This window comes from Ornithodoros turicata, chromosome 4, assembly GCF_037126465.1.
Source record: "Ornithodoros turicata isolate Travis chromosome 4, ASM3712646v1, whole genome shotgun sequence".
In the NCBI taxonomy this organism is placed as follows: Eukaryota; Metazoa; Arthropoda; class Arachnida; order Ixodida; family Argasidae; genus Ornithodoros; species Ornithodoros turicata.
The window spans coordinates 18,217,734-18,243,284 of NC_088204.1; the positions used below are offsets into that span (position 1 = coordinate 18,217,734).

At 44.9% G+C, this 25,551-nt stretch overlaps 1 protein-coding gene across 3 annotated transcripts in view; it reads right to left on the minus strand.

Moving 5' to 3' along the window:
• LOC135391216 (ephrin-B2a-like) overlaps nt 1–25,551 on the minus strand; it is a 503,132-nt gene that overhangs the window by 423,225 nt on the left and 54,356 nt on the right. Inside the window, exon 1 of one of the 3 annotated variants that reach the window (XM_064621374.1) lies at nt 2,595–3,132. The exons of the other annotated variants lie outside the window; for them this stretch is intronic. Within the exon in view, the coding sequence (XP_064477444.1) occupies nt 2,595–2,698 (104 nt within the window). The 5' untranslated portion in view covers nt 2,699–3,132. Of the gene's footprint in view, nt 1–2,594; nt 3,133–25,551 lie in introns of those variants that run through there. 3 annotated transcript variants of the gene reach the window in all.

A 25,551-nucleotide genomic window follows, 5' to 3' on the forward strand; every position in this document is an offset into this window, starting at 1 on the left:
ATTAGTTCGCAAGTTCTTCAGATTGCTAATGAAGTTGCTGTTGCTAAAGAAGACGTATGCCATGCACAGGCCCCAAAGGTTTTCGGAAGGGCCATAAACACTTCTATCTCCCTCGTAAAAATACTGACTGTTCCGTCTTCGGGATTGACAAATACGGGGTTAGCCAAGATAAGTACCGCTCCGTAAAAAATTACGTTGGAACGGCCGCGGCGAAACGTTTGTCAAATATACAAGACGTATGGAGAGCTTACAAAAATGCAGAAATGTTGTGTTTCCAGCTTTGTTTCAGCGAATTGTTTTAAAAAAATAAGAAGCCACTCGTACCTATGCGTTGGTCAATACTATATTCCGTTATTTGCCGGACCTAAAAGTGGTGCAAGAAAAGTGCATGTTACGCAAATTGTTAAAAAAGCAGTGCAGGAATTATCCTAACATAGTTTTTGCCACTAGGAAACTACACAAATTACCATACAAACGAGGCCTAACAGGCGGTTTAGGCAATTGGAAATGGCAAGAGGGCATAATTTTCACAATATTAACGACAAAGAACTTACTTTGCGGAGATTTGTATAGAAAATTTCAAAATTTCAACGTATGATACGTCCTCCAACGTATACAGTTTATCTTCCGAACTGTTTATTCATGAAAGAACTGATGTTTTGAGGCTGGAACAACATAGAAGGGACAAATACATACAAAGCCTCAATTTGCCTAAGAAATTAACGATGAAAGATGAAAGTCACTGAGAAGGTAATCCAGAAGATGAGGGTTCGAGTCCTACAGCTAGCTAACCTTTTCAGTGACTTTCATCTTTTATTGTTTATTCATGTTGTGTTCAATACAAAACCCGTACAGTCACTTCACTTTTCTTTTCACTTTTTTTTTTTCGTTTTTATGGCAAGTCGGCTCTTTGCCTGGATAACCGTTTCTTTCTCTCCTTTTTTCTTAATAAACATATCCCCCCAGTACTTTAGTTGTTGCTGATAGCCCTGCAGTATAATTATCACACTAATACAGACAGGGAAAGGGGGATATATGTTTATTTAGAAAAAAAGGAAATGTTAGCTTGCGATACGGGAAACAAGCGAAACTGAGCAATAACGCTATACGCTATATCGCTCGCCATAAAAGGTCGACGTGCAAAGCGACATCAATGTCAAACTATGGAAGAGCAATTTGAAAAAAAATAAATAAATAAAACACTCCTGCGTGGACTCGCAGTAAGCCTTTACGGTTGCAGTCGTCATTCTGCGTGCTGATGGGTTTGCTCATACTGCTACAGTTGTTTGGGGTTCTTTTCACAGCTGACTAAATTCAAGACCATGCAAAACGGCAAAGTTTTATCTTGTCCAGATATGGTCCTTTTTTGTCTCTCAACGAGGCCCTCCCTTCACATCACTTCACATCAGGCATCCGGCGACGGTTGTTACCCGCAGATTAAAATCTACTTTTGAGCAACACCTTCCACGCTACGAAGTTCACACAGAGAGATTAAACAACTTGCAGTATTCATGTAGAGTTGATTGTTTTGAGTACAACTTTTTTCCCACGGTGTGTCAGTCAATAGAATGTCATTGATGGTTGTCGATAAAAGATGGAAGTCACTGAAAAGGTTAGCCAGCTGTAGGAGTCGAACCCACATCTTCTGGATTACCGACTTCCATCTTTCATCGTTAATTTCTTAGGCAAATTGAGGCTTTGTATGTATTTGTCCTTTCTATGTTGTTCCAGCCTCAGAACATCAGTTCTCTCATATTGATGGTTATGTTCGGGAGTAACCTTCGGTCAGCTTTTTAATTCATTCCTATTATATAGCCTCCAACTGAGGCTGGAGTATGTATAGAAATAAATCAACACATTTGAAATTACCGAAATTATCCTGCCAAACATTCACGCAGGTCAGCACAGTCCGGTTATCATGTACGGAACATCATTTAATGGTACAAAAAATGACGCCAACAAAACAGACCCTCGAGATTAACGAGTGGTGTCTATTGCGAATTATTTTCGGTATAACGAACATATTACGTTGAATGGTGCACTAATTTTGCGAACAGGATGATTCAGTGCCTGCACACTATACGCCACATGCTGCCGGTACCACCCTGATTAGCCCGAATCCCTTTCTTTCTTTTTTCCCTTTTTTCGTTCTTTTCTTTTTTTGAATAGCAAGCCGACCTTTGTCTGACTTACCTTTCCTTTAGTAAACCTTCATATCCTACCCCCCCCCCCCCCCCTACCCCCGAATCTAGTTCCGACGTCTATTGATTTACCAAACATAGGAGATCGTGTGTGTACACACCCGTGGAATAATCAAAATGAAAAAGTGTCTCCCGTACAATAACACTTTAGTACAAACAAAAGGCAGGGAAGCGTAAACAACACAAAGCGCGGTATCATCCCAATAATTTATGGGCCCAATATTGTCTGGATATCGGCAATATTGGTCGAATACTGGACCAATATTGGGACAGTATGGCCGACACCCTGCCGATATTGTGCCAATAAGTCATCGTGCCGCTTGCGTATTGCACAGAATACCAACGAAATCCGGCCCCTCCCCCTTTCTTCAACAACACACGGCAGTCACTCACATTGGATTGGTGTGGTTCCAGAAGATGTCGAAGAGCTTCTTGGTCGCCCCGGGCTTCACAGCCACAAGCAGAAGCCACCACCACGTGAACACCCACGATCGCATGATTCAGAAAAACACCACCACCCCTGTCACCAACTCCTTTCCGTACAGCACCACACGAACCACTGCCTCACTGCCTCATCGTCGAACTTTATAAAGAAATATATTGAAAAAGCAGAAAAAAAAAAGACTCCTCTTCGCCGCAAAGAAACTCTTCTCAACTTCCCCTTCTTCACACACTCACAAGATCCGCGTACTTCAACAATCTTCTACATCACCGTCGCGAAGACGACACCCGCGACGAAACACCACAGAATCGTTGACACCATGTTTTGAGAAAGACGACGACAAAATTCCCACGTCCTTCCGAGTCACGTGAACGACTATGACGTCACTGCCTCATGGCGGCAAGACACGTATCGGCTGGGTTAAATTAAAAGCTTCGGACGTTCCCTTTTAAAGGACAACAACAATCGGGCGACCGCTTTGCTGCTCACGCTAAAGCGGCCGATCGGCATCTAAAACTCCGGCCGGCGAGATCAAAATTTCGCTCGTCGGGTGAGAAAGTGAGGGAGAGGAGGAGGAAACGTGGAGTGGGAAAGAGAGAGAAGAAACAAGGAGGAAGAGGCAAGCAAAAAAAGAAAGGGGAACGTCTCCGCTCGTTTTCGGCCTTCCCGTCGGGACTGTCTGGAGGGAAGGAAGCGATACTCGAGCGTCCCATTGGAGAAGCGATCACTTTTTTGCAGAACTGCGCGGCTGATTCCAACACCGCGCATCAGCTGAAGAATCTCGCGTTCGAACCATAATCTAACCTAATCATAATCGTTTAATCGCTCCTTCAGAGGGTGGATATCATCATCATCACATGTGTCTGCGCGTGGAGAAGTGATGGTGGTGGTATACGATGTTCAAAGAGGAAGGAACGTGATGGTGTGAGGCACTGCAGAGTTCCTTTTTGTCGTCTCTCTCTCTCTCTCACTAGTGAAGCCATTTTATCCTTTTTAAATGAAATCATATCAAATCACTCTCTCTCTTCTTTTTTCACCCGCATAACCGAGCAGCACAATATCTTGGCTCAATATTAGCTGCATATTGACAATATTGATGGCCCAATATTGGCTCAGTATTGGACAACATTGCCGATACCCAGCCAATATTGGGCCAAGATTATTGTGTTGCGTGGATTTATCTTCTTTAGCCTTGTGTTCTTTCCTTGTGGCTTGCAAAATGACTTTTTATTGCCACGGGATACGTAATGCTGCGGGACGATTCTTTTGTGCGCGACAAGACGACGACATATATAGTTCGCGCTTTGATAAGCTTCAGGGAGGGCATTCCCTCGGTGTCCGCTCTCGAAAAGAGAGAGGAGCAACATGGGGTACAACAGGGGTGGTGGTGACGAGATCGACTTGCCGTCTGCCTTCGCAAGCTGGCTTACCACCTAGAGCAGCAAAAGCCGGCGGAGAAGCCATCTTCTCAATGCGTGTTCCGTCATTTTTTCTATTTTTGTATGTGAGATAGAGAGATACAGAGAGAAAGCAAATGATAGGGCTGGAAATCAGAGTGTTGGTCTCGAGAAGACCTCGCTGTCGCAAAAGTTTTTCGTTTACAAAACATTTTCAGACACTTTGGGGAGATTGCCCGTAACTTCCAGCTAGTGAGCTGTCTATGGTGTCCTCGAGAGTGTCCTTATTCCGGAAAGTACCCCGTTAACTCCCTGTACGGCTAATACTTTACTACGGCTGCATGACACTCCCGCATGCTGGCTTGGCTACGGAGCGCTTGTCCGCAATGCTGCCTGCAAGGAAGTATCGAACACCGGGATCGTTTTTGCAGGATATCCACGTTACTTTCTTGGCTCGGCTAGGATTGGCTCAAACTTCTCACGAGTATGGCCATCCTAATGAGTCAGTGAGAACTCCGTCACTAAGTGAATATGTGGGACGCGCCGCATCCTTCCGCAGAGCAGGACAATCATCTTTGTGCGTCCTGTATAGACAGTCATCATATCGGAGACGGTACCCAGCGCAGACTGCGCGATGCCGCTCATCCCACCTGTTGTTGCGCTTGTCATGCTGTGAGACTCCTTCCAGAGGATAACCTCGGCGATCGCGCTGCAGAAACAAAGGTTTATCTCCAGCGTGAAGGACTCATCAAGAGCAACAAAGACTGCAGGAAGTATTCCTCTTTATTTTATTTTTTTTATTTTTTTTTTTTCTTCTTGTTCCTCCCGTTTGTGGTTTCTTCCGTCACATTCACAACCCAGGTGTTCGTGCCGAGGACACCACCGAGGTCTGGGGGTCTTCCAATTCACGCTCAATTTGACCTTTTAATTAACGCAACCGATTTTCAATACGTTGTCGTCTGAGCAGTAGATTGAAGTATACACGGTGAGATTTTCTTACGCCTTTCAACGTGTAGAAAAGGGGTGTTTGTTGTAAGTACACATCCTTTCTTATTCCGCAGGCTCAGCTGAAAGGTGTCATAACAGTGTTGAAAATGGTGTTTGCGAAATACCCATCTGAAACAGTGTTTTAAACGGAATACATCCTCCTGAAGTGGAGTTTTCTGTGTAGAATATGCGGCCCTTAAAATTGTGCTTTTTGTAGAATACAACATTTAGAAGGGTGTTTTACGAAACACCCTTCTGTTTATGGTGTTTATCTTACACCACAAATGACAAGACGTTTACAGTTAAAGGTATAAAAATTAATGTGCACGCTAAAACCAGCACATCTTTCAGAACTTCAGAGTGGCAGATTCAGGCCTGGGAACACTCAAAAGTTAAGCGGTGGTCTTGTCCCCAAGTTGTTTCGCACAGCCTCCTCTAGTTTGAACCTTACATCATTAGGAAGACGTTAATAAGGCGGGTTTGTTTACGGATTTTCTCACGATAAACACAGCTTGGAAATGAAACACGTCGCAGAACGCCACAAAGAACTTTGAGAAACAATTTCCGGTAATGACTGCGTGTGCGTCGGGGACACAATATATAACTCGTAGACAATAAAAGTAATAAATGGAGCGCCAGTCATAATTTCTGTCACACAAAAAGAGGTCAAACAACTTATTCCCCTACAACTCCACCGCTTGTAGCTCTTACCGTCAAACCAGATCATGGCGAGAGTCTGTCAGCGTGAAAAATCGACCGAACGATATTTTCCAACCTCGTCACGTCGATTCTTTCGATGCACAAGGAATGCAACGATTACGGCCCCTCATTATGCTTCTCTCTCCCTTTATCTCTCATTACACACATAACCGACCTTAACTTAATCGCTTCACGGCTTCGACTGGTTATTCCGGACGTAAAATGAACCACAATGATGATGCAAATCACCGCTATTACGGCCAACTACAGAACGAGAAGCCGACCAGATTTCACTGGGCTTTCACTGGCTACCCAAAGATTACTGTCATCATCGACAACTTCGGGAACGGCGTCCAGCGAGTCCCAGACGGGAAGCGGAGATGACGTGCATTTTTTTTTATCTCTCTCTCTCTCTCTCTAAATAGCGGCCGGCGTGTGTGAGAAATCAGCCGTGGAATGCCCATAATAATGATGAATTCGTAAAACTATACGTGAGGTGGCAGTAATTAGTCTCAGTGGTTACTACTCAGATAGTATTATCTTGGAAAGACCCTTTCGCGCCGCCAGGTTGTGCCAGCACGCGTCAATGTCTTCCGGTTTTTCGCCGGTTCACGCCGCCAGCGCCTGGGTGCGCCGGCGCGCGTCAAACCAGGTTAGCTGATTACATATATTAATAAATACAAAAAGACCTACTTTGTTCGTCATACATATGTTTCATGCGCAGTCATAGAGCTTCGGTTTCTGTAAATGTGCCTTCTGGCCTACCGCTGAAACCTGTAAATGTGTTGCTGACATCGTGGAACACTAACGTACGTCCCGCCGATACACACTGTGTTCGCGCGTCTTATATTCCTGCTCTATATGCCCAAGAGCCTCAAAAAGAGCGAAAGGGCCGTTCACAGCAACATGCGGGTAGAGGCACGCTCGATAAATAGACGTACATTTATGCACATAATTACATAAACGCGACTGTCGTAGAATAAAACCCTGAGATTGGGGACACGCATAAAGAGACAACCACTACACAGAAGACACGGACGCACGACAGACACACACGACACAGAGATTCTGTGTCGTGGTTGTCTCTATGTATAATATCCCCAATCTCAGGGCTTTCTGCCATGGAAGTCTGTTTCCACCAGCTCGCCTGTTTTTTCGCAGTTTTATTATTACAAAAACGATTAAAAACCCAGTGCAAGATGACCCCTTGCATTGGGGTTTTTATCGTTTTTAGAATGAATCACCAATCTGCCCGAATTTTAAGTTTATCTTATTATTACGACTGTCGTGATATTCACAACGAACTCCCCCCCCCCCCCCCCCCCCCACAAACACACACGCCAAAATGCACTATGACAAAGCTACACTACACTAAACTTTTTTGCTTAATTGTGTTCTTTTTTTGGCTCATGGAACCTTGACCACACTCGAAGATTGATCCCACACCTTCACCGCAAAAGCAAAAAAAAAAAAAAAAAGTCTACGCGAGGCTCGGGCGAGAGACACACACACGCAAATATTTTCAACTGTTTTCCGCTGACGTTGTACGCCGTGCAGCGATCCCTGAATGACGCTTGTATTAGTCACGCGTCACAAGCATGGCACACCGTTGTCATTCCTTTCCTGCTTTCTTCTGAGTAAGCCACCGGCGGAACTTATCCGTCAGAGGCAATCAACTGCAGCAAAGGCAGTTATCAATCAGTCTCACAGTAAGCCTTTAACCTCGGAGAAGAAAAGACATCGGTACAACTTCGAAATGGGACAACAATGCATCATCCAACGCATCGCTTAAATGATACACGGTCTCTGTGTGGAACCACGTTGCCGGCTATGGGGAAACACGGCAAGCTGCACACGCGTAGTGCAATGACGTCGTGTAACTTTGACATGACCCGTGCTCGTCTCAACGTCCTTTTTTCTTTTTTAATTTCTAATTTAGCGGAGGAAGACACGAGTCATATGTTTTCCGTAATAAGTGTTCGCCCCTTTATATTCGAACGCCTTTCCAACGAAGGTTCATAACCTTTTATATACTTGATATTGACCAGGTTTCCAAATGCCAATTAATGTTTGAAGCGAGATTGGGATTTAACGCTTAACTCTGTTTCGCTAAAAGGAGTACCTGCAACTGATTCATTATCATGTCACCAACTAACGTGTGTAAAGAAAGACTTGGGCACTTAGAAGTAACGTAACAGTAACTGAACTAAGTAAAGAACTAAAAGAAAGTAAACTGTATGGTGTGCTTGGAAAAGAAAAAGTTGAATTAGTATAGTAAAACTTCTTCCAAGAAGGAATCGTATGTTTTAAATGTCATTGTTGATATAATCACTGTCACCATTGTTATCAACTATAACATCGTTCTAAATAAAACACGAATATGTCCGATACAAAAAAAAAAGACGGTGCTGTATTGCGCGTGCGAGCCTGTGAGCCTAGAATAGAATAGAATAGAAGTAGAAAGAAGAAAATAGAAACATAAGTTGCACTGGTATGACCAGCTGTTCCATGACGCTTGATGTGCGAAAGCACTGAATGATTTAAAAGATTACTCGCAGATATGTGCATATAAGTGCACGCAGTATTTAAATAAACTTGCGATCATTGGCACAAAATAAAAACTAAAAGTACTCGGTCGACGCAGACAGAACAACGCGAATTTCGGAAAGTAGCAAGTGTGCAAGTAGCATTTCTTTTTCTTCACTCTTTGAGTTTGAGTTTCAATCTTTCAACTCAACTCAACTCAGCAAATGTGGGTATTGTTTAGATTCCAAACAACCACAGGCGAAGCATTTATTCTACGTGACTGTTGCTATGTGAGCGCCCGTTTTATTTTCTACCCAATGCCGTTCATTTTTCGACGTGGTACGCCACATCGAGGTATATCGTATAGATAATCACGTCATATACACGTTGAAGACGGGGAAACTGAAGAGACTTGGCGTGTCTCCGCGCGCCTGTGAATAAGAGATAATGCCGTACAATATGTGTCTGCAATTTTTTTTGCCATAAACAGATATTGGAGTATCTCTGGCATGCATTGTAACGAAAGTTATACGGAGGAAGCCACAGGCTATTTACAAAAATGCACAAACATTTCTTCTAGCGGAATGAAAGGTGCTGTTACCTTAACCGCGTATTCCCACGAGCGACATTCCGGAGAATACTCCAGCGGAAAAGATGGGAAAAACGTCATAGGTTTCTGCTGTCACGTGATCGCGAGCGGTCAACGTCTTGTCTACAGGTGCACTGCTAACCGTCGGGAATATCCTGCGACACAGCCACAAGATATTTCGTAGCAGACGACAGGAAGAGACGCTGACAGTGTCTTCTGCTAAGTGTCGTCTGCTAAGTGCGCAGTACGTCACTCTCTCGATATTCCGGCACCGTGTAAATGTTCAACATAACACGGGACGGAACTTTGGCTCCGTGAGAAGTGTTTCCGCTTTTTCTTCCACTAGAATATTCAACGAGGATGTCGCTCGTGTGAATACATGGTAACACTAAGACAAATGGTACGCGACTCAACCGTGGCGTCGTTCGTGATTTATGATTCCCCCTCCTTCTCAAGTAGGCCGACAGTGCGGAGCGTGTTCGCATTGGTCTCCTCAAACGTGTCCAATCATCGCAGGAGATCGTTTGAGGAGACCAATCCGAGCTCGCTACGCATTCTTGCGCTTCCCCAGAAGAAGAGGGAAAAGGAGAGCATACAAGAAACTGCCGATTTAATGAACGCGAAAAAAGAGCCGTCCGACAGCGATCAACAAAAAAAGAAAAAAAAAAGACGACAGAAAGAGAGAGAAATGTAGTTTATTGGGCGCGATATATGTCCCAGATACCGCTTACTGTTTTCTTTTATCTTATTTTTCATTTTATTTTTTACATGCTGTGGTGTCGCCATTATGTGCAGTCTGTTTGAGTGCCGATATAGCGGCATATCGATCTAGCACAGCTCGGCAAAAAAGGCGTATGCATCTAGAAACATCGTACGCGAAACAGATCCATCCTAGCGGCCGTTCAGTAAACGCATGTTCAGCAGCGCACGAGGAGCTCGAAGAGCGTCGATAAGGGGGGGCCCCCGTATCTCTATTTAACTCATAGCGGCTCTTTGACAGAGGTGTCTTGGCCCGGGGAGGTCGGTGGGCGGGTCAACGTGGGATTCCTGCGTCGGCCCCACCTTCCCCCTTGTCGGTACCAGGCGATGAGGAGGACTACACGTGCATCGCTTAATTTAGCTGGAATGCTCCGGACTTCGTCAACGGCGTAGTGCACCGGCGTCGACTCAACGGAAGTTTCCCGTCAGCCAAGGCGCCTGCCTTTGATACGGTAAGCCACCGGCGGAACTTCAGGGGGACTTCAGAAGAAGTTATACGGAGTGTTATACACTTTTTTTTTACACAAAATGGGAGAATGCAAGGCGAAGACAAAAGTATTAAAAAGGAAAAAGTGCAATGAATACAGCAGAACGAAAGCAACGAAATCGAGCTGCAAAACGCAAAAGTGAAGTGGAACAGTGGTTCGGTGACTGGAAGGGGTGATGTTTTTCTATTTTTACCTTTTCCTCTTTTCAGTTTTCTTTTTCCTTTCATCCATTGGAAGTAGCCGAATTCGTCAGGTGACGAATTCAATATTTTCCGTTTTTTTTTTTTTTTCTATAGGTAATCGAACTCAAACTCAACTGAAGTGGACCAACGAGAGGGTCTGACGTTTTGAGATCGACACCTTTCCCAAACTGAGGAATAAATCCGGTCAGGGGCGAATCCAGACCCCGGGTTTGGGGGGGGGGTTCTTTGCCGGAGTGCGTAGTGGGGGAGGGCGGAGAGAGAAATCCAATGAATAAACTGACGTTTTTGGGGGCATCCCTCCCCCCGGATCCGACACTGAATCGGGTGCAATTCTTTCAAGAACCTCTTCGTGTGCTTTTTCTTCTGGTTTATTTTCTATTTTCGGATTCCACCAGCCCATCCCCCCCCCCCTTCTCGTTATGGAGCTATTCTATTGTCTGTAATTCAGGGCCGACGTTATTTCACCCTGAATTGCAGACAAAAGAATAGCTCCATAACGAGGGAGGACGCGTCTTTCTACTTTAACCGTACCACCATTCACAAGTAACACCTGTGTTACTTGTGAATGCTGGTGTGGTTAAAATAGAAAGACGCGTCAGCCTCGCGCTAGGCTACGCCCACCATTACCATATTATGTAAAATGTATACGCGTCCTTTGTGTATGGGTTCAGTCTTGTGAGTTGTACAGTACTGTAGGATTTGTTGTCGATCTGGTGAAGCTGTTTCTGGTTACTGGAATTTGTTGTTTTTATTGTGCCAGAGTTGGGTCGAGACGTAACTCTGGGGGAAAGTCCGGTTTAACCCAATTCCGACCACATTCGGATCGTACTTTAAACACACCTCAAAAGCAGAGGGGGGGGGGGGGGGGTAGTGGCAGGATAGGCTCGCCGTTGTTTGCCACACAGAAGTGGCCGTTGTCACGACTATAGCAAAAAAAAAAAAAAAAAGAAAGAAAACACAAAACAAAAAGAAAGAAGGGCGGACGGATGGAGGATAGAAGATGAAGGGAGTGAGATGCGTAGAGGGTGCACGAGTTCGTCGGGGAGAGCAAAGTAGTAGATGACTCAAAAGCAGAACTTCACCGCATGACAAGCTGAAGGTCACTCATTGCACAAAAAGATGCTGTTATGACTCCACATTCTTAAAAATGAACTTCACCACATAGCACGCTCCTAGCCAACCATCATCCCGAGTGACGACGTTCTCGCCCTAGATTTGTTGAAAACGGGAGGCGAAGCCTATTTTTTTCTCATTATGCACGGCACAGAATAGGCTCCGCCTCCCGTTTTCAACAAATCAGGGGCGAGAACGTTGTCATTTGGGATGATGGTTGCCTAGCAGCGCGTTGTGCGGTGAAGAAAGTGTGTGTGTTTGTAAATCCATGCCAACTACCTTATATATGCCTTCGTCTTCTCTTTTTCTGTGTGTTTAATGTATACAATGAAGTTTCCGCAAAATTGGCACTGAGTTCCAATAGCGAAGAAGCAAGTTGCTTCATTCCCGCTTGAGAACCCCCCTGTTATCTCTGCCGCGTTTCCCACCAATGTACACATGTATCGAACTCCTTTTGGACTACGACCCCTCTCTCAAAAGGACACACCACCCTTTCCCACTGACAAGCTACTGCCTCCTCTCTCCCTTTGCAAACAAATCTCTCCGGCCAGCTGCTTTAATTAACTCGTAATTGAAGCAGCAAGACGGCAGTACTCATTATCTGCGGCAGCCTCTTTTAATTTGAACACGAGCGAGTCACCTTAAACATCCTCATCAATTTCTCTGCACGTGTGACACGTATATGAAGAACGGGCCTGCTCCCTCGTTCGGCTCGCTTAAAGGAGAACATAAGGCAAAACCCATTTGCAATCAATAACACTCTGGGCACACCTATCCAGAAAGCAACGCCCGACTAAAAAAAGAACGCGAAAACTTGTTTTCAAAATGTTTATTTTCACTGGGTTCCCATAATCACTCTTAAAACTCAAGTTCCACCACGTAGCATGCTGACGGGCAACCGCTGCGTGGAATCATACCGTTATCAAGTCCGATTTGTGGAAAGCTGGAAAGCGCGGGGCGTATACGCTTTTTTGTGACAATTAACGTAATTGCACAAATGTCACAAAAAGGCGTACAACTATGCCGTTTTCAAGAAACCAGGGAGAGAGAACAATGTCATTCGGGATGATTGCTGGCTAAGGGCATCTTAGGGCGCACAAAATATCGGAGTAGTTACGAATTTAGTTAAACAACTACATCCTAGTAGTTGCAAAGTAGTAGTTCAGCTGGGATGTAGTTACACTAGTAGTTAAACTACAGCTTGAAGCAGTAGTTAGTAGTTATAGATAAACTACTAAAAAGTAGTTACAGCACATCTTTCTGAAACAGTGTTTCAAATAGAATTCACCCTCCTCACCTCCTTTTTCCCTCTCCCCCGAGAAACGTAACCGCCCCCACCCCCTCCCTATGAAATGGTGTTTTTTGTCGAATATGCCCTTTCACTGTTGAAACAGAACCTCCAGAGACACATCAATGATCTAGACCTCTTACACACCCCAACACTCCCCAAGCGTTCGGCAACACCCCCCTGAGTTTTTTTCCTGTGCACCCGCTACGGGGGGGGGGGGGGGGATGGGGGGGCCTGTTATTCTTGTTTCTGACACCTGTCGGTAACGACACATTAAGCTGTTATGACATTACTGTAATGTTCACGCCCCCCCCCCAAAAAAAAAAAAATTACCCCCCCTCCATACTTGGTAGTGGTGGTAGTGATGGCGAAAGGGCTCGCCGTTGTCAGCCTCACATATGTGGGCAACGTCACGACTGACGCCCTGGGGAATGTGCGTCCTGGGCCGACTTCTAAGGGAACTCTGCCGACATACTTGCTACTCTGCGTAACCACAACTCCTAGCCAGCCACTATCCAGAACGACCGTTTGAGTCACCTGCAGGCCAACCGTTGCACGGAATAATTGCGATTTGTGGAAAGCGCGCGGTGTACGCCTTTTTGTGACACTTAACATAACTGCATAAGTGTCACTAAAAGGCGTACGCCTCCACTTTTCAACAAACCCGGGGAGAGAACGATGTCAACCGAGATGATGGTCTTATTAGGAGCATATTGTGCGGTGAGGTATCCTGTTTTTTAGAGAGCTGGCGCTTCGAAGATTGTGTTGTGTTCGTCTGCTTGCGCATTTTCAGCCTTCGAGCAGCTGCTTTCCATCAGGTCACAAGAGATTTACACCCGAAAAGTGTAAAAAAAAATACTGTGTACCGCTCAAGCACAAAAAAAAAAATTAAGATAAAGCAACACAGGACCAACTACACACTCTTAAAACAAAGCTTCACCACATAGCACGCTGAAGGCCAACCATTGTACAGAGTGATACCTCAATCACTCTTGATTTGAGATATCAATCAATTGCAACAGCAATCACTCTTGTTGCGTACGCCTTTTTGTGACAATTAACATTTCTGCATAAGTGTCACAAAAAAGTCGTACGCCTCCCGTTTTCAACAAATCGGGAGAGAGAACGATGTCATTCGGGGTGATGGTTTGCTAGGAGCGTGCTATGTGGTGAAGCTTATTTGTATGAGTGTATACGCCGTGGGAAAGGACCTTCTTCTTGCTTTGACAATCATTAAGGGGTCGTGTAAAATTAGATACGAGGCCCAGCCTTGCGGAGGTTGATGTTGTCTGGATAGTCCTGTAGTGTGACTCAAACGGGTTTTCATGCCTCGATTAACCGACAAATCCGCGTGTCCGGTGGTCCGAAATTAAAAGCTTCGAAGGTCGGCCATTTTTGCGGTTCGCTTTACCTGCCTTTTTAGTTAGTGATTCGTTTTCCGACTTGACGAGCTCAGCGAGATATGATAAGGCTCTGATGCGTTTCTCTGTAAGCAGCGTTTACCAGCGAGTGCTGGAGGTCATAAAGTAATATAGGAGGTTATCCCGTGTACGTGACTTGCGTACGTTCGAGCAGTAATTTTCAAACCGAGTGTGTTATCTTTAAATGAAGCAAGAGATAACGCCGTAGATTTATTTGACATTTCCTCCGCGCTATCAGCTCAAGCGTGCATATTCTTAACCAAGTTCATTAGTCGATTATTATTATTATTATTTTATTCTGCGCTCTGCCGTTCTATCCGTTGCCCAGGACTAGGAGATGTCGTTCCGTCCAGCTACGGACCGTTTCAACAACAAGTCGGGCACGTATTGAAGTAAAACGACCTACTGACCAGCTGAATGCTTCTGTTTAGTTACAACAGGGTTGTAACGTAATCATGCGAAAGCTCGAAATAGGCTAAAGTCGTATCATCCCATGCCAGGAATGGTGCAGAGACAAATACAATAGACCTCTCCCTGCTTGTAAACAAATGACGTCATAGTGTTCGACAGCGCCATCAATATGGTAGAGTTGAACTACGCTCGATACCAGGGGCGAACTAGATCGCGGCCGAAAGCCACGGCATTGAGGGGATTATCCTCTCAATGCCGTGGCTTTCGGGCGCGATCTAGTTCGCCCCTAGTTTCGAGCGTAGTTCAACTCTACCAAATTGATGGCGCTGTCGAACACTATGACGTCATTTGTTTACAGGCAGGGAGAGGTTCACGATGCTCCCTGAAAGGGACGCGACCTTCGGTCCTACTTTTAATTTCTATAGGAGGCAGCGAACAAGTGCCCATTCGTGGAACACAGCCCTTCCGATTTGTTTCGGTTTCAGTCTGTCTACCAACGTCACGATGACGTTTCTCGGGTAGAGGTCTATTGACCACTTCCTTTTGTGCTTTTCAGACAAAGCTTTTCGAATTCGCTGTGAGGCGTTTTAAATACGTATAATAGGCTTCCTTTCCAGCATTAACATTCATACGCTTTGTTGGAACATCTTCGAAGACGAAGAAGATCCAACCTGTGACGACGACACGGGTTGGGAACAATCGGGGGGGGGGGGGGGGGGGGAATATAGGTTTATTGCAAAACAAAACAAAAAACAATCGGGTTGTACAGGGTGGGTGCAGATAAAGTATAGCCCCACATTTTTGCACGTATGGCGTTCCCTGCTTACCGCACGAACTTCCGGTGGCGCGGAATGTCGCATTTATCCGGTACAGACGCACAAAAAATCGTAGTAACCCAACTCCACGTAACAAAAATGTTATCCACGCAAACGTTGCTCTCCGAGCATCCCGATTTTCCTATGCAGAAGTCAATATGGCGGTCACGGCACAGTTGCGTCCAGACCTGTAAAAATCACTTTTCCAAAGTAATTGAATTACGATTACAATTACATGTTCACAAAAGTAATTAAATTACAGTTACAATTACTCATTTTCTATTGTAATTCAATTACGATTACAATTACTGAAAAAAGTAATTGCATTACACTGAATTACATTCAGAAAGTTTACTGCAACGGGCAAACGACGTGCAAACTGCGAGATTCGATGTACACATTTATTGCGCATGTTCTGAAAGATGGTAGTAGTTGTGCTTGTGGTAGAAAAACAAGTTAGAGAAGTCTTACACAAGGACAAGTCTCTTGCCATGTTAAAGAAACACCGAACATCACAGTCAAAAGGCTTTCTTTCTTCAGGTATGTGAACACAGTGCAGATCATGAGTGCAGCTTGTAACGTCCATTGACTTTCAAGAGTAAGGTATTCTCAAAGTTCTTGTCTGTAAGGCTGCCACGTCTCCTTGTCATAACAAGACCACCAACCGAAAACAGACGCTCCACTGGTGCACTGCTGGGCAGCCCAACATTGTACTTCATGAAGACCTCGAGCACACAAGGAATATATTTCGAGCACTCTAACGACTCTGAAGTGCGGGTCGATACCCACAAGTTCGTGCTCCTTTTCCCATGGCTTTCCCAAGAGTTTTTCTCCTTCCACATTCAAATGTAAAAAATCTGTACCGAAAAATGTACCGATCTGAATCGAGTCTTTGGATAATTACTGTGAAAAAAAAAAAAAAAAAAACAGAAAAAAAAGGTGTGGAACTGACCTAAACTTTAAACATTTGGCCTTCCCAGATAGCGTTCAAAGTAATTCCGAAAGTAATTCAAAATGCGTTACGCGTTACTTGTAAAAGTAATTCCAGAAGTAATTAATTACAGTAATTCAATTACTTGTAATTAATTACTTTACAGGTCTCGTTGCGTCTAGCTACCGCTAGGCGTAGCAGATCTCATTTTGTTTCTGTGTAGGTGGCACCCCCAGCGGTAGGGCGGTGCAACTGTGCTACACTGCAATGTCCCATTGGAAATACACGGAGCGAAGTTCACGTTGCTAACGATTTTATTGCGCAGAGTTTGGTTACCACAATCTTTTTTCTCGATTTACACCTCATAAATGCACCGTCCTGCGCCGCCGGAAGTTCGTACGGTATGCAGGGAACGCGCTATGTGCGAAAATGTGGGGCTACTTTATCTGCACCCACCCTGTATATGGTGAGCTACTCGGGTTGTGTCGTGGTCAGTTGGACTGAGTGTGGAGTTAAATATGGGCAATCTAACGTGTAAGTCATTTAATAAAGCATATCTCTATATCAGATGCGTGCCTCTCGTTCTTGCGGAGTGGTCCAAACAGGTCCGTTGGCCAGGCGGGCCAGCCCACAGCTTAAAAGGCGAAACGTGTCAAGACGCACCTATCTTCCAAGCGCTTACAAAATGCCCGCGTCGATTCCATGACATGCACTCAAACAGGAACGGAATGTGCGCTTCCGAATAAGAATAGTCGGCTGACGAACTCCCAAAGTGAGCATCCGAGAGAGACAAGCGGCCGTTTGTGCGGTTGTCACGTCAGGCGGCGGCGACCGCCTTGAAGGCAGCTACCAAGTTCAAAGCCAACTTAGAGGCCATATGGGAGGAGTGCCATGTCATTCTCTGGCCTCGGAGCATTAGGCCGAGATTAGGGCTACAGTTAAGGTCACACTTTGAGGTAGCAAAGCGATTCCTCCTACCTGACAATGCCAGATGCACTTACATAAGCATCACAACGGCCGACATGGCATCTGAGTATAGCAGCATTCTTATATCGAGGATGAGGAGGTGTATATTCTTCGTGTGTGTTTGAGAGTTCGAAGAGAAGGTATGTAGATGCGCTATATCGTTGCACTCTGTCTCATTTCACGGCCTGTCCAGAAGAAATTTAGTGAAGGCTAGAATTCCCAGTGAATAGAGTCAGCATTTGATTGAACTTTCCCCTTTAGTGGTGAGGTTTAACAATGGGCTAAGAGATTGTTTGACGCACGAAGTTATGGGTTACTTAGCAAAATTTTTATTACTCGAAATACAGGGTGGGTGCAGATAAAGTAGCCCCACATTTTCGCACGTAGCGCGTTCCCTGCATACCGTACGAGCATCCTGCGGCGCACGATGGTGCATTTATGCGGTGCAAATCGAGAAAAAAAAATCGTTGTAACCAAACTTTGCGCAATAAAATCGTTAGCAACGCGAACTTCACTGCATGTATTTCCAATGGGACATGGCAGTGTAGCACAGTTGCATCGCCCTACCGCTGGGGGTGCCACTTACGCAGAGATAAAACGACATCTGGTACACTTAGCGGTAGCTAGAAGCAACTGTGCCGTGATCGCCATATTGACTTCTGCATAGGAAAATAGGGTTGCACAAAGAGCAACGTTCGCATGGATAACATTTTTGTTACGTGGAGCTTGGTTACTACGATTTTTTTTTTTTTCGTTTTCATCGGATAAACGTGTCATTCGCGCCACCGGAAGTTCATGCGGTAAGCAAGAGACTCCATACGTGCATAAATGTGGGGCTACTTTATCTGCACCCACCCTCTATACTAATGTTTCACGTATTCGTTAAAGACAAAAACTGCTATCCCGATGTTGTCATATGTACGCTTTCTCCACTCCCAAGTTATAAGTAGGGTTCGTGGTTTTCGGCATTTTCCGAAAAATGCCGGAAAACACCCCCCGAATGATTTTTTTCAGATTCGGAATATTCCGAAAAAATCCGAATTTCTCGTATCTTGACAGCTGCCATTTCTGGAACCGCAAAGGGAAATCCCCTTGGAATCTCCCGTTGTCGACTATTTCTCGAGCGTGGCATTATCTTCGGGCTGTGCCCTTGTTTCGTTGTGCTTAAGCGCTTATAGGAGGATGACCTCAGCTTTGGCAGCACACGTACTTAGTGACACACCTATCTTTAATGAATTTACTATTCAGAACCTTTGTGGTCTGTTGTTGTCGGGTTAAAAAGAGATCACGAGTGTACGGAGCTCCCAAACGGTTTCAAAAGCCGATCGCTGATCCCCTGCCCTAGCCTTCCAGTTTATTTTTGTGTTCTTTGTATTCCTCTATCTACTCCGCTCCAGTTACCACTTGGAGAGACCCTTGTTTCCGTTCCTGAGGCACTTCGAGGCACTTCACTGTATGAGGACTTATTCTTATTTGTTCTACGAGATGAATCTCGTATGGATGATATAAAGCGCGAGTTTTTCGAATATGCTGCATGCCCTGCCCCTCAGGTAGATATATCTCCTATTCAGTTTCGGACGACCCCTTCCAGCACATGGCCTTTGTTATCGCAGTGCGCCTTAAGCATACTGGCTATTCCTGTTTCTAGCGCTAATGTTGAGCGCGCGTTCTCTAAACTGCGAGTTTGTAATCGCAAGGAGCGAGCCGCTATGACAGATGCGAGCATGACGCCTGAGCGCATGAGTACGCTTGCATCTATTACAACAAGAGGTAGTCTCCTTGTTTGCTGGTTTGGCACAGGCAATAAAAGACATTGTTAATGAAACCATTAATCGATTCACTTCTTTTCGGTTCGTTGTTACTTCGCGCGCAAAATAGGCTTTCCTTCATGCGAAATAAATAGATGCCCGTATTCGGGCATTTATTTTTTTGGGCGGAGTATAGATGCCGAAAAAATCCGTTTTATAGTCCCCCATATAAATGCCGATAAACACCCCCCGAATTGGGTTGAAAATAAATGCCGAAAACCACAAACCCTAGTTATAAGATTGCTCGCATATCAAATCGCACAAACAAAGAAGCAACACGTCTCCACGAGACCCAAATCAAGAGAGAGTGAAAAATGCGCATACATGCACGTCTCACCTTCCTCTTCTTTCTCTGTTTCTTTTTTTTTTTTTTTTTCATGTTAAGAGAGGTCAGCCTCACCTCTCGTCGTCATTATCCTACACAATACAAGGCGCCCAGAACGTTCCCACAAGCACAGAATTTAAAGTTTTTTTAATCATCTTTCATGTTTTCTCATCAGGCCGGGTCTTCTATCTGAACCGCATATCATCAGCCCCCTCTCCCCCCACTCCCTCACATCTACCCCCACTCCTCCGCCGTTGTCAAGAGGTTCAGACCCCCCTTTTTCCTCGCATCGAATCACACTCCTTGCACCCCTTCGATCTCCCCACTCCCCACGCCATATACATTCCTACACGGAATAAGAAAACTCAAGAAGGAAGCTAGAAAAAAAATAATAAAAAAACGTCATCAGTAGGAGCCGCAAAGCAGCCGAAATACACGCGTACAGGGAACACGAACCTCAATTGAATCTACCAAAGTCCCTTTGGCACGGGACCCAATGTCGGGCATCTCATCCCCCACTCCCCTCCTTTTCCTTCATCTATCCCTCACCCCCCTGTCACGCGGCAAGATGGCTGTCATCTTATTTCCGTTTTCCTCCCCAGGTTTTTTTTTTACATTTCTTCGTGTTAGATCACGCATACACATTCCGCGTATAGCCATTTTACTTTGCTCTTGACTTTGTCCTTTATTTTCTTCCAAGATGCTGACGCCTTTACAATATTGAGCCCTTACACTCAAAATGGCAACGGTGACACCCCTGAGAACACTTCAGTCAGAATGGTGTCACCAGCTGCCACGCATCTTGCATGTCCGGGGAGAAATTCCTGCACTGCCTGCCGCGTTTTCAATGTTTCTGTCTCCCCCATTTCTTCTATATATTCCTACGTAAAAGGTTCTCCTTATGAAAAATGGAACGCGAGACATGTTTTTCGAGAGACGCTATGTCTTAACGACGCTGTCAGTTTCTTGAGCAGGGTGCGTGAAGGGGTGTCATATTCGTTACGTCAAACCCGAATCAGCCAATCATGTGTATACGACACGGGAGCTTACGAAAACCGATTGCCGGGAGAGTAATTGGTCGCTTACGTTTACCTGCGTCATTTCAACGTCATCATATATGATCTGTGTAGATATGTATGGATCTGGATATATGTATCCTGTGCAGAAGTTGCTCGGTTTTTACCGAGTAACGTCTACAGTAGGATACATCTGTCAGTCACTTCAAGATGCGAGCAATGTAACCAATCCAAAACGATCGAACACAGACTATAGCCTCGTTGTAACGTAGTATGCAGAACCGGTAAAGTTCGATATCAGCGGCAATTCGATAAAAGAGGAACTGCCACTGAAACAGTGACACTAGGCTTAGAAGTGCTCGGAGACAGCCTTTTAATTTATAGGCCGATATAGAGATACGTAAGCTAGGTATATACCATACGGGGTTTCATCGGATCGCCCTTCCCACTAAGCGGGGTTGGCTGTCAGGAAACTTCGAATAATCGTCGCCGAAATGAGCACGTTTCGGACGAGACAGACTGGTGCTCCGGATGAAGCGATAATTCGAAAAAAGCGGATTTCATTATGACGAACGGTAATTAAGTATTACCCATCCTACGATATGGCCAGGGAAATACATCTCCCACGAGCGGAACGAATTAGCCAGGGATTTTCCCATCTGCAAGCGAAAGAGACAACACGAAAAAACAAAAAGTGAGGAAGAAAAAACTCCCTGCTGCCGGTTCATCACCAATTCAGACTCATTCACCACTAACGAGATTCACTCATTCAAAGGCTATTCATAAGGTCTGTCTCTCGCAAGAGCGGGTACATGACCGCCACCACCTTTTCAAACCTTTCCAAAGAAAACGCGTAAAATCCATTCTAGAAGCTAGGCAACATATACATGCGATCCTTCTATCCGTTGCATTTGGATGCACTTGTACCTCTAGCGAGTATGACGTCAACATATTTCCTCGCACACGTCACGTTCTACGAATATATAGGCAGTGACATTCCCGACATCGCGGATACATCGGAAAGCTATAAAACGAACAGTGCGTTTTTAACGACGGCGCATAGCAAAATGCTCCCCTTATCTGATCAGGGACACTCACTGTTGCGAGAGGACATACGCACTCAAAACGCCAGGACGACATCCTCGGTTGCCTTAACGAGTACAGAGAAGGACCGTAATAATGAACAACCTCCGCAAAAATATAAGCGGCTTACCGGCGCATTTTGCCGAGATACTGGAGTCACGAGAGACGAGCGAGTTTCTGTTTATGACACAAAAAATAGATTCTGCTCCAGCCTGTATACACTGGCACTAAGAAAGATTGTTGTATAATATGATGATAATAAAAAAGCCATCATCAGCCGCATTATCTCTCGTGGGGCTATACGCTCGAAAAGGTCGTCACGAGTTAACTGTCATTATAAAATCCAGTAGAGCTGCTCTTTTATAACGAAGAAAAGAAAGAAAAACGAATGACGAGGTAATCCGAGAAGCACGATTAGGAAAGAGGGTGGAGGGGAAGACAGAGAAAGAAGGATGTCGTCGTAGTTGTACGGATCATACCTGCACGATGTCATTTTTGGGGTCATTATGGATGGGCCATTATGGGTCACGTGAAGACATTGTTGGAGGTGAATATCTCTGTTGCGCCACGGACATCGTCCTAACAGCACCTTACAGTTAGACCTCAGGTAAGACTACAGTAAGCCTAGAACCACTATTGTATATACCCATTACCGAAATATGGTATCGCGATACCGGTACTCAGTACTTGAGTAGATCCGAAAGGTACACTCTTAAAAATGAGTTTCACCGCATAGCACGCTCCGAGCCAACCATCATCTCGAGTGATATCGTTATGTGTCCTGATTTGCTGGAAACGGGAGGCGCACACCTTTTTTGTGACACTTATGCTGTTCATAATTGTCACAAAAAAGGCGTACGCCTCCCGTGTTCAACAAATCCGAGATTATGGTTGGCTAGGGGCGTGCTATGCGGTGAAGTTCATTTCTAAGCGTGTATGTTGACCTAGGTGGTAACTATAGAAGTTACCACCTTTTCACCCCCTTTTTTTCTTAAAGTGTAGTGGAACCGCTCTATTCGCTTTTTTGAAGGCACGGTGGACGTTCGCAAAGCTGTCCATGTCACTGCTGGTCACTGCTAGGCGGACCAGTGACAATGAATAAAAGTAAGAAATATGACCGGTGAAGAAAGGGTAGAGGCACTATAAAAGTATCGGTATCGATAACGATACGGCGACCGCGTTACCATAACTTTGTATTCGAAATACTTTTTCGGTACCCATTTAAAAAAGTATCGCGATCCGCACTTGGGTACACTCTAAGAAAAAAAGGTGTAATTTTCTACCTTTTGGGGTAGAAGTGTGTTGTTACAGATTCTCAACCCTTTTGGGGTAGAAAGTGAGGGGTAGAAACACTTCTACCCCTTCATTTCTACCACACTGGTGGAACAGTTCTACCCCTGAGTGTGAAGAGAATTCTACCCTGTTAGTGGCAAAATTCTGCCCCTACATGGTTGACTGTTATACCTCTGGGGGGGTCTATCTTTTCTCTCCATATGGAAGACACCTCTACCCCAAGGATGAGAAATATCTGCCCATCTTGACGGTAAATATTCGACCCTTCCCGGAAGACAGTTCTACCGTGAGTAGAACTGTTCTCCCTTATTGGAAGGTATTTTTTTACCCGAAATGGTAAGAATCTCTGCTATTATTCGTGCTGTGCCTACCGGTGGCATATCTCTACCCGTAATGACAGGGCATTTAGACCTTGTAGGGAAATATTTACTCCGCCTTTCATGAAGGGCGTCTGCCCTTTTGAGAAGAACTTGACATATAGTATTTGCGTGGATGAGATATAATATATACGTAGACAACTCTTATTGGTCACAGCATTTTATTACCACGTCACAATTGGAATCGTACACTTGCGCTTACCAATGCGAAAGGTACATCCATGTTGAAGAAGCATGAGCACGGAGAGACGAAAGAAAACACCCCACAACAGACGACTCCATTGTTGCATCCATCAGACTGCACAGCACTTGCATAGACTGTCTTGCACATAAATTCCACATGCATGCACCATAACAAGGGCGTCGGGATAACTTCTGAGGGCTTGACATTTCACACTACTGTGTCGCTCTAAATACACACGAATCTTCGCTCGGTGTGTAATATCTGCCCGGAGGAACACGTGACAGGACGGATGATTTCAACTGAAATGTAAATGGCATTAATAGAGCATTTAAGATAAGCGATAAATAATAACGACGGTACATGTTTCACTCCTCAGAAATATGTTTGCATGTGTGATTCCCTTAGAAATAAGCATGCAAAAAGAAGAAGGCTATCCCGGCAGTGGACAAAAGCCAAGAAAAAAATAAATAAATAACACAGAGTACATCTAAAAAACCATGACTCGAGCGATGAGTGCCTTCTCCCATCAAACAGTGGCTCACCGAATGTTGTGGCTCCGTTTCTTCATTTTCGAAGTGGATCCTGTAATCACATCCGGCGGGCGCTGATAAGGTACCGTGCTAAAGTTGTCATGGTGTCCTGCGTGTATTACACAAACGCATTTGCTCATGTTGCAGTTTCATAGGATGCTGAAAAAGTGTCAGACGACATGCCGAACAACCCGAACACGCAATGCGCAAAACACATCTGATCACTGCATGTAAGACCCTCGGGATGAAAAATCTTGAATATCAAAATTACTCACCTGATTCTGTCCTAACTCCACCTTGCTTATGTTCATACCATTGCAGCTGAACCGATAACACCTTCCACCACGGATATGCGAATACCCGACTCAGCATAGCCATTAGGCCGCACGCATGCCCTTCGGTGCAGCAATGTCCACGTGCAAACCGACAGTCTGTCACTTCCAGCGTTCGTCTCTATACTGACCCCTTTTACACAATCAGCGATTCCGCGCAAGCGCAGACACTCTGTGTTTGGTCGCTCTGGCTAATCTCTTGAACAGTGACCTCGAAGCTGGACCAAACGCCTTTGTGCGCAGGATTAGTAAACCTCAACTATTCTCGTCGCTTGGGTGACTCCATTTACACTTCCATTAGTGACCCTGCTACGAGACACACAAAAAGAAAAAAGAGTCACTTGAACCCTAATAGTGACAAGATTACCACAGTGGTTCTACCGTTAGGGGGAGAGAGTTGAGTAAAAGGGTAGAAACAGCACAACTTCAACCTGCAGTCGGTAGAGAGAAAATAGGTCGGGGAGAACTGTTGCGCTTCTACCCGTTTTCAACCTTTTTTTCTTAGAGTGTACCGGAAAAAGTATTGATTACGGAAACGGCGTCATGCGTATATACAGCACTGCTTAGAAACCAACAGAAAGATGCTGCATTGTCTTCGGCAATAAGGTGCGTACCATGTGCAGAGATTTCCGAACACGCTCCATGAGGGACAAAATGAATCTAACCACACGTGACGGAGTTCATGCATTATCGAAAGGCATAGTAAAATCACGTTTGAACCACGTATCGTTGCAATAATTGCATGTATAGAAAAAGTTGGTTGCATTTTTTTTTTGGCATTGTGTTTAGCACGCTTATAAAAGCTTTACAGGGCCATCGTTGGTGGCAAATCTCAGGTCACGTGGTCACTGTCACATTGTCGTATATCGCTTTCATAACGTAGACCCAATTTATGAGCCAAGCATAAACTAAGGGAAAGCGCCCTGAACCGAGCGACGAGACCGCAAATATCTGAAAATTTTATATCACCAGTACATTCATCCGCATGTGGTCGCGCACTACGTGATTACGTTGTTTTCACTCATAGATAGCGATAATAGCGAGTTTTAGTAAACCCCTTTGCAACGTCCCGGTGCGGTACACGGCACGATAATCCGAAACGATATCACGATACGCGAGGGAGTTTTAGTACATCGGAATGTGTTCACGATAACAGTCCCGAAAACATTATAAGGCAATCACCGCCTTTCTTTGGGACCAGTGACATCACATTGCTAAGCTTGGATTTGATAGCTTCTTTTGTCGTATCGTTTTCGTAGAATTCTTCCAATTTACTAAAACTCCCTGACGCTTTTGACGTTTTAGTGTACACCGTGGAAGGAGACGGTACGGTTAATGGACCTTTTCCGAGTAAGCGTACGCGCATG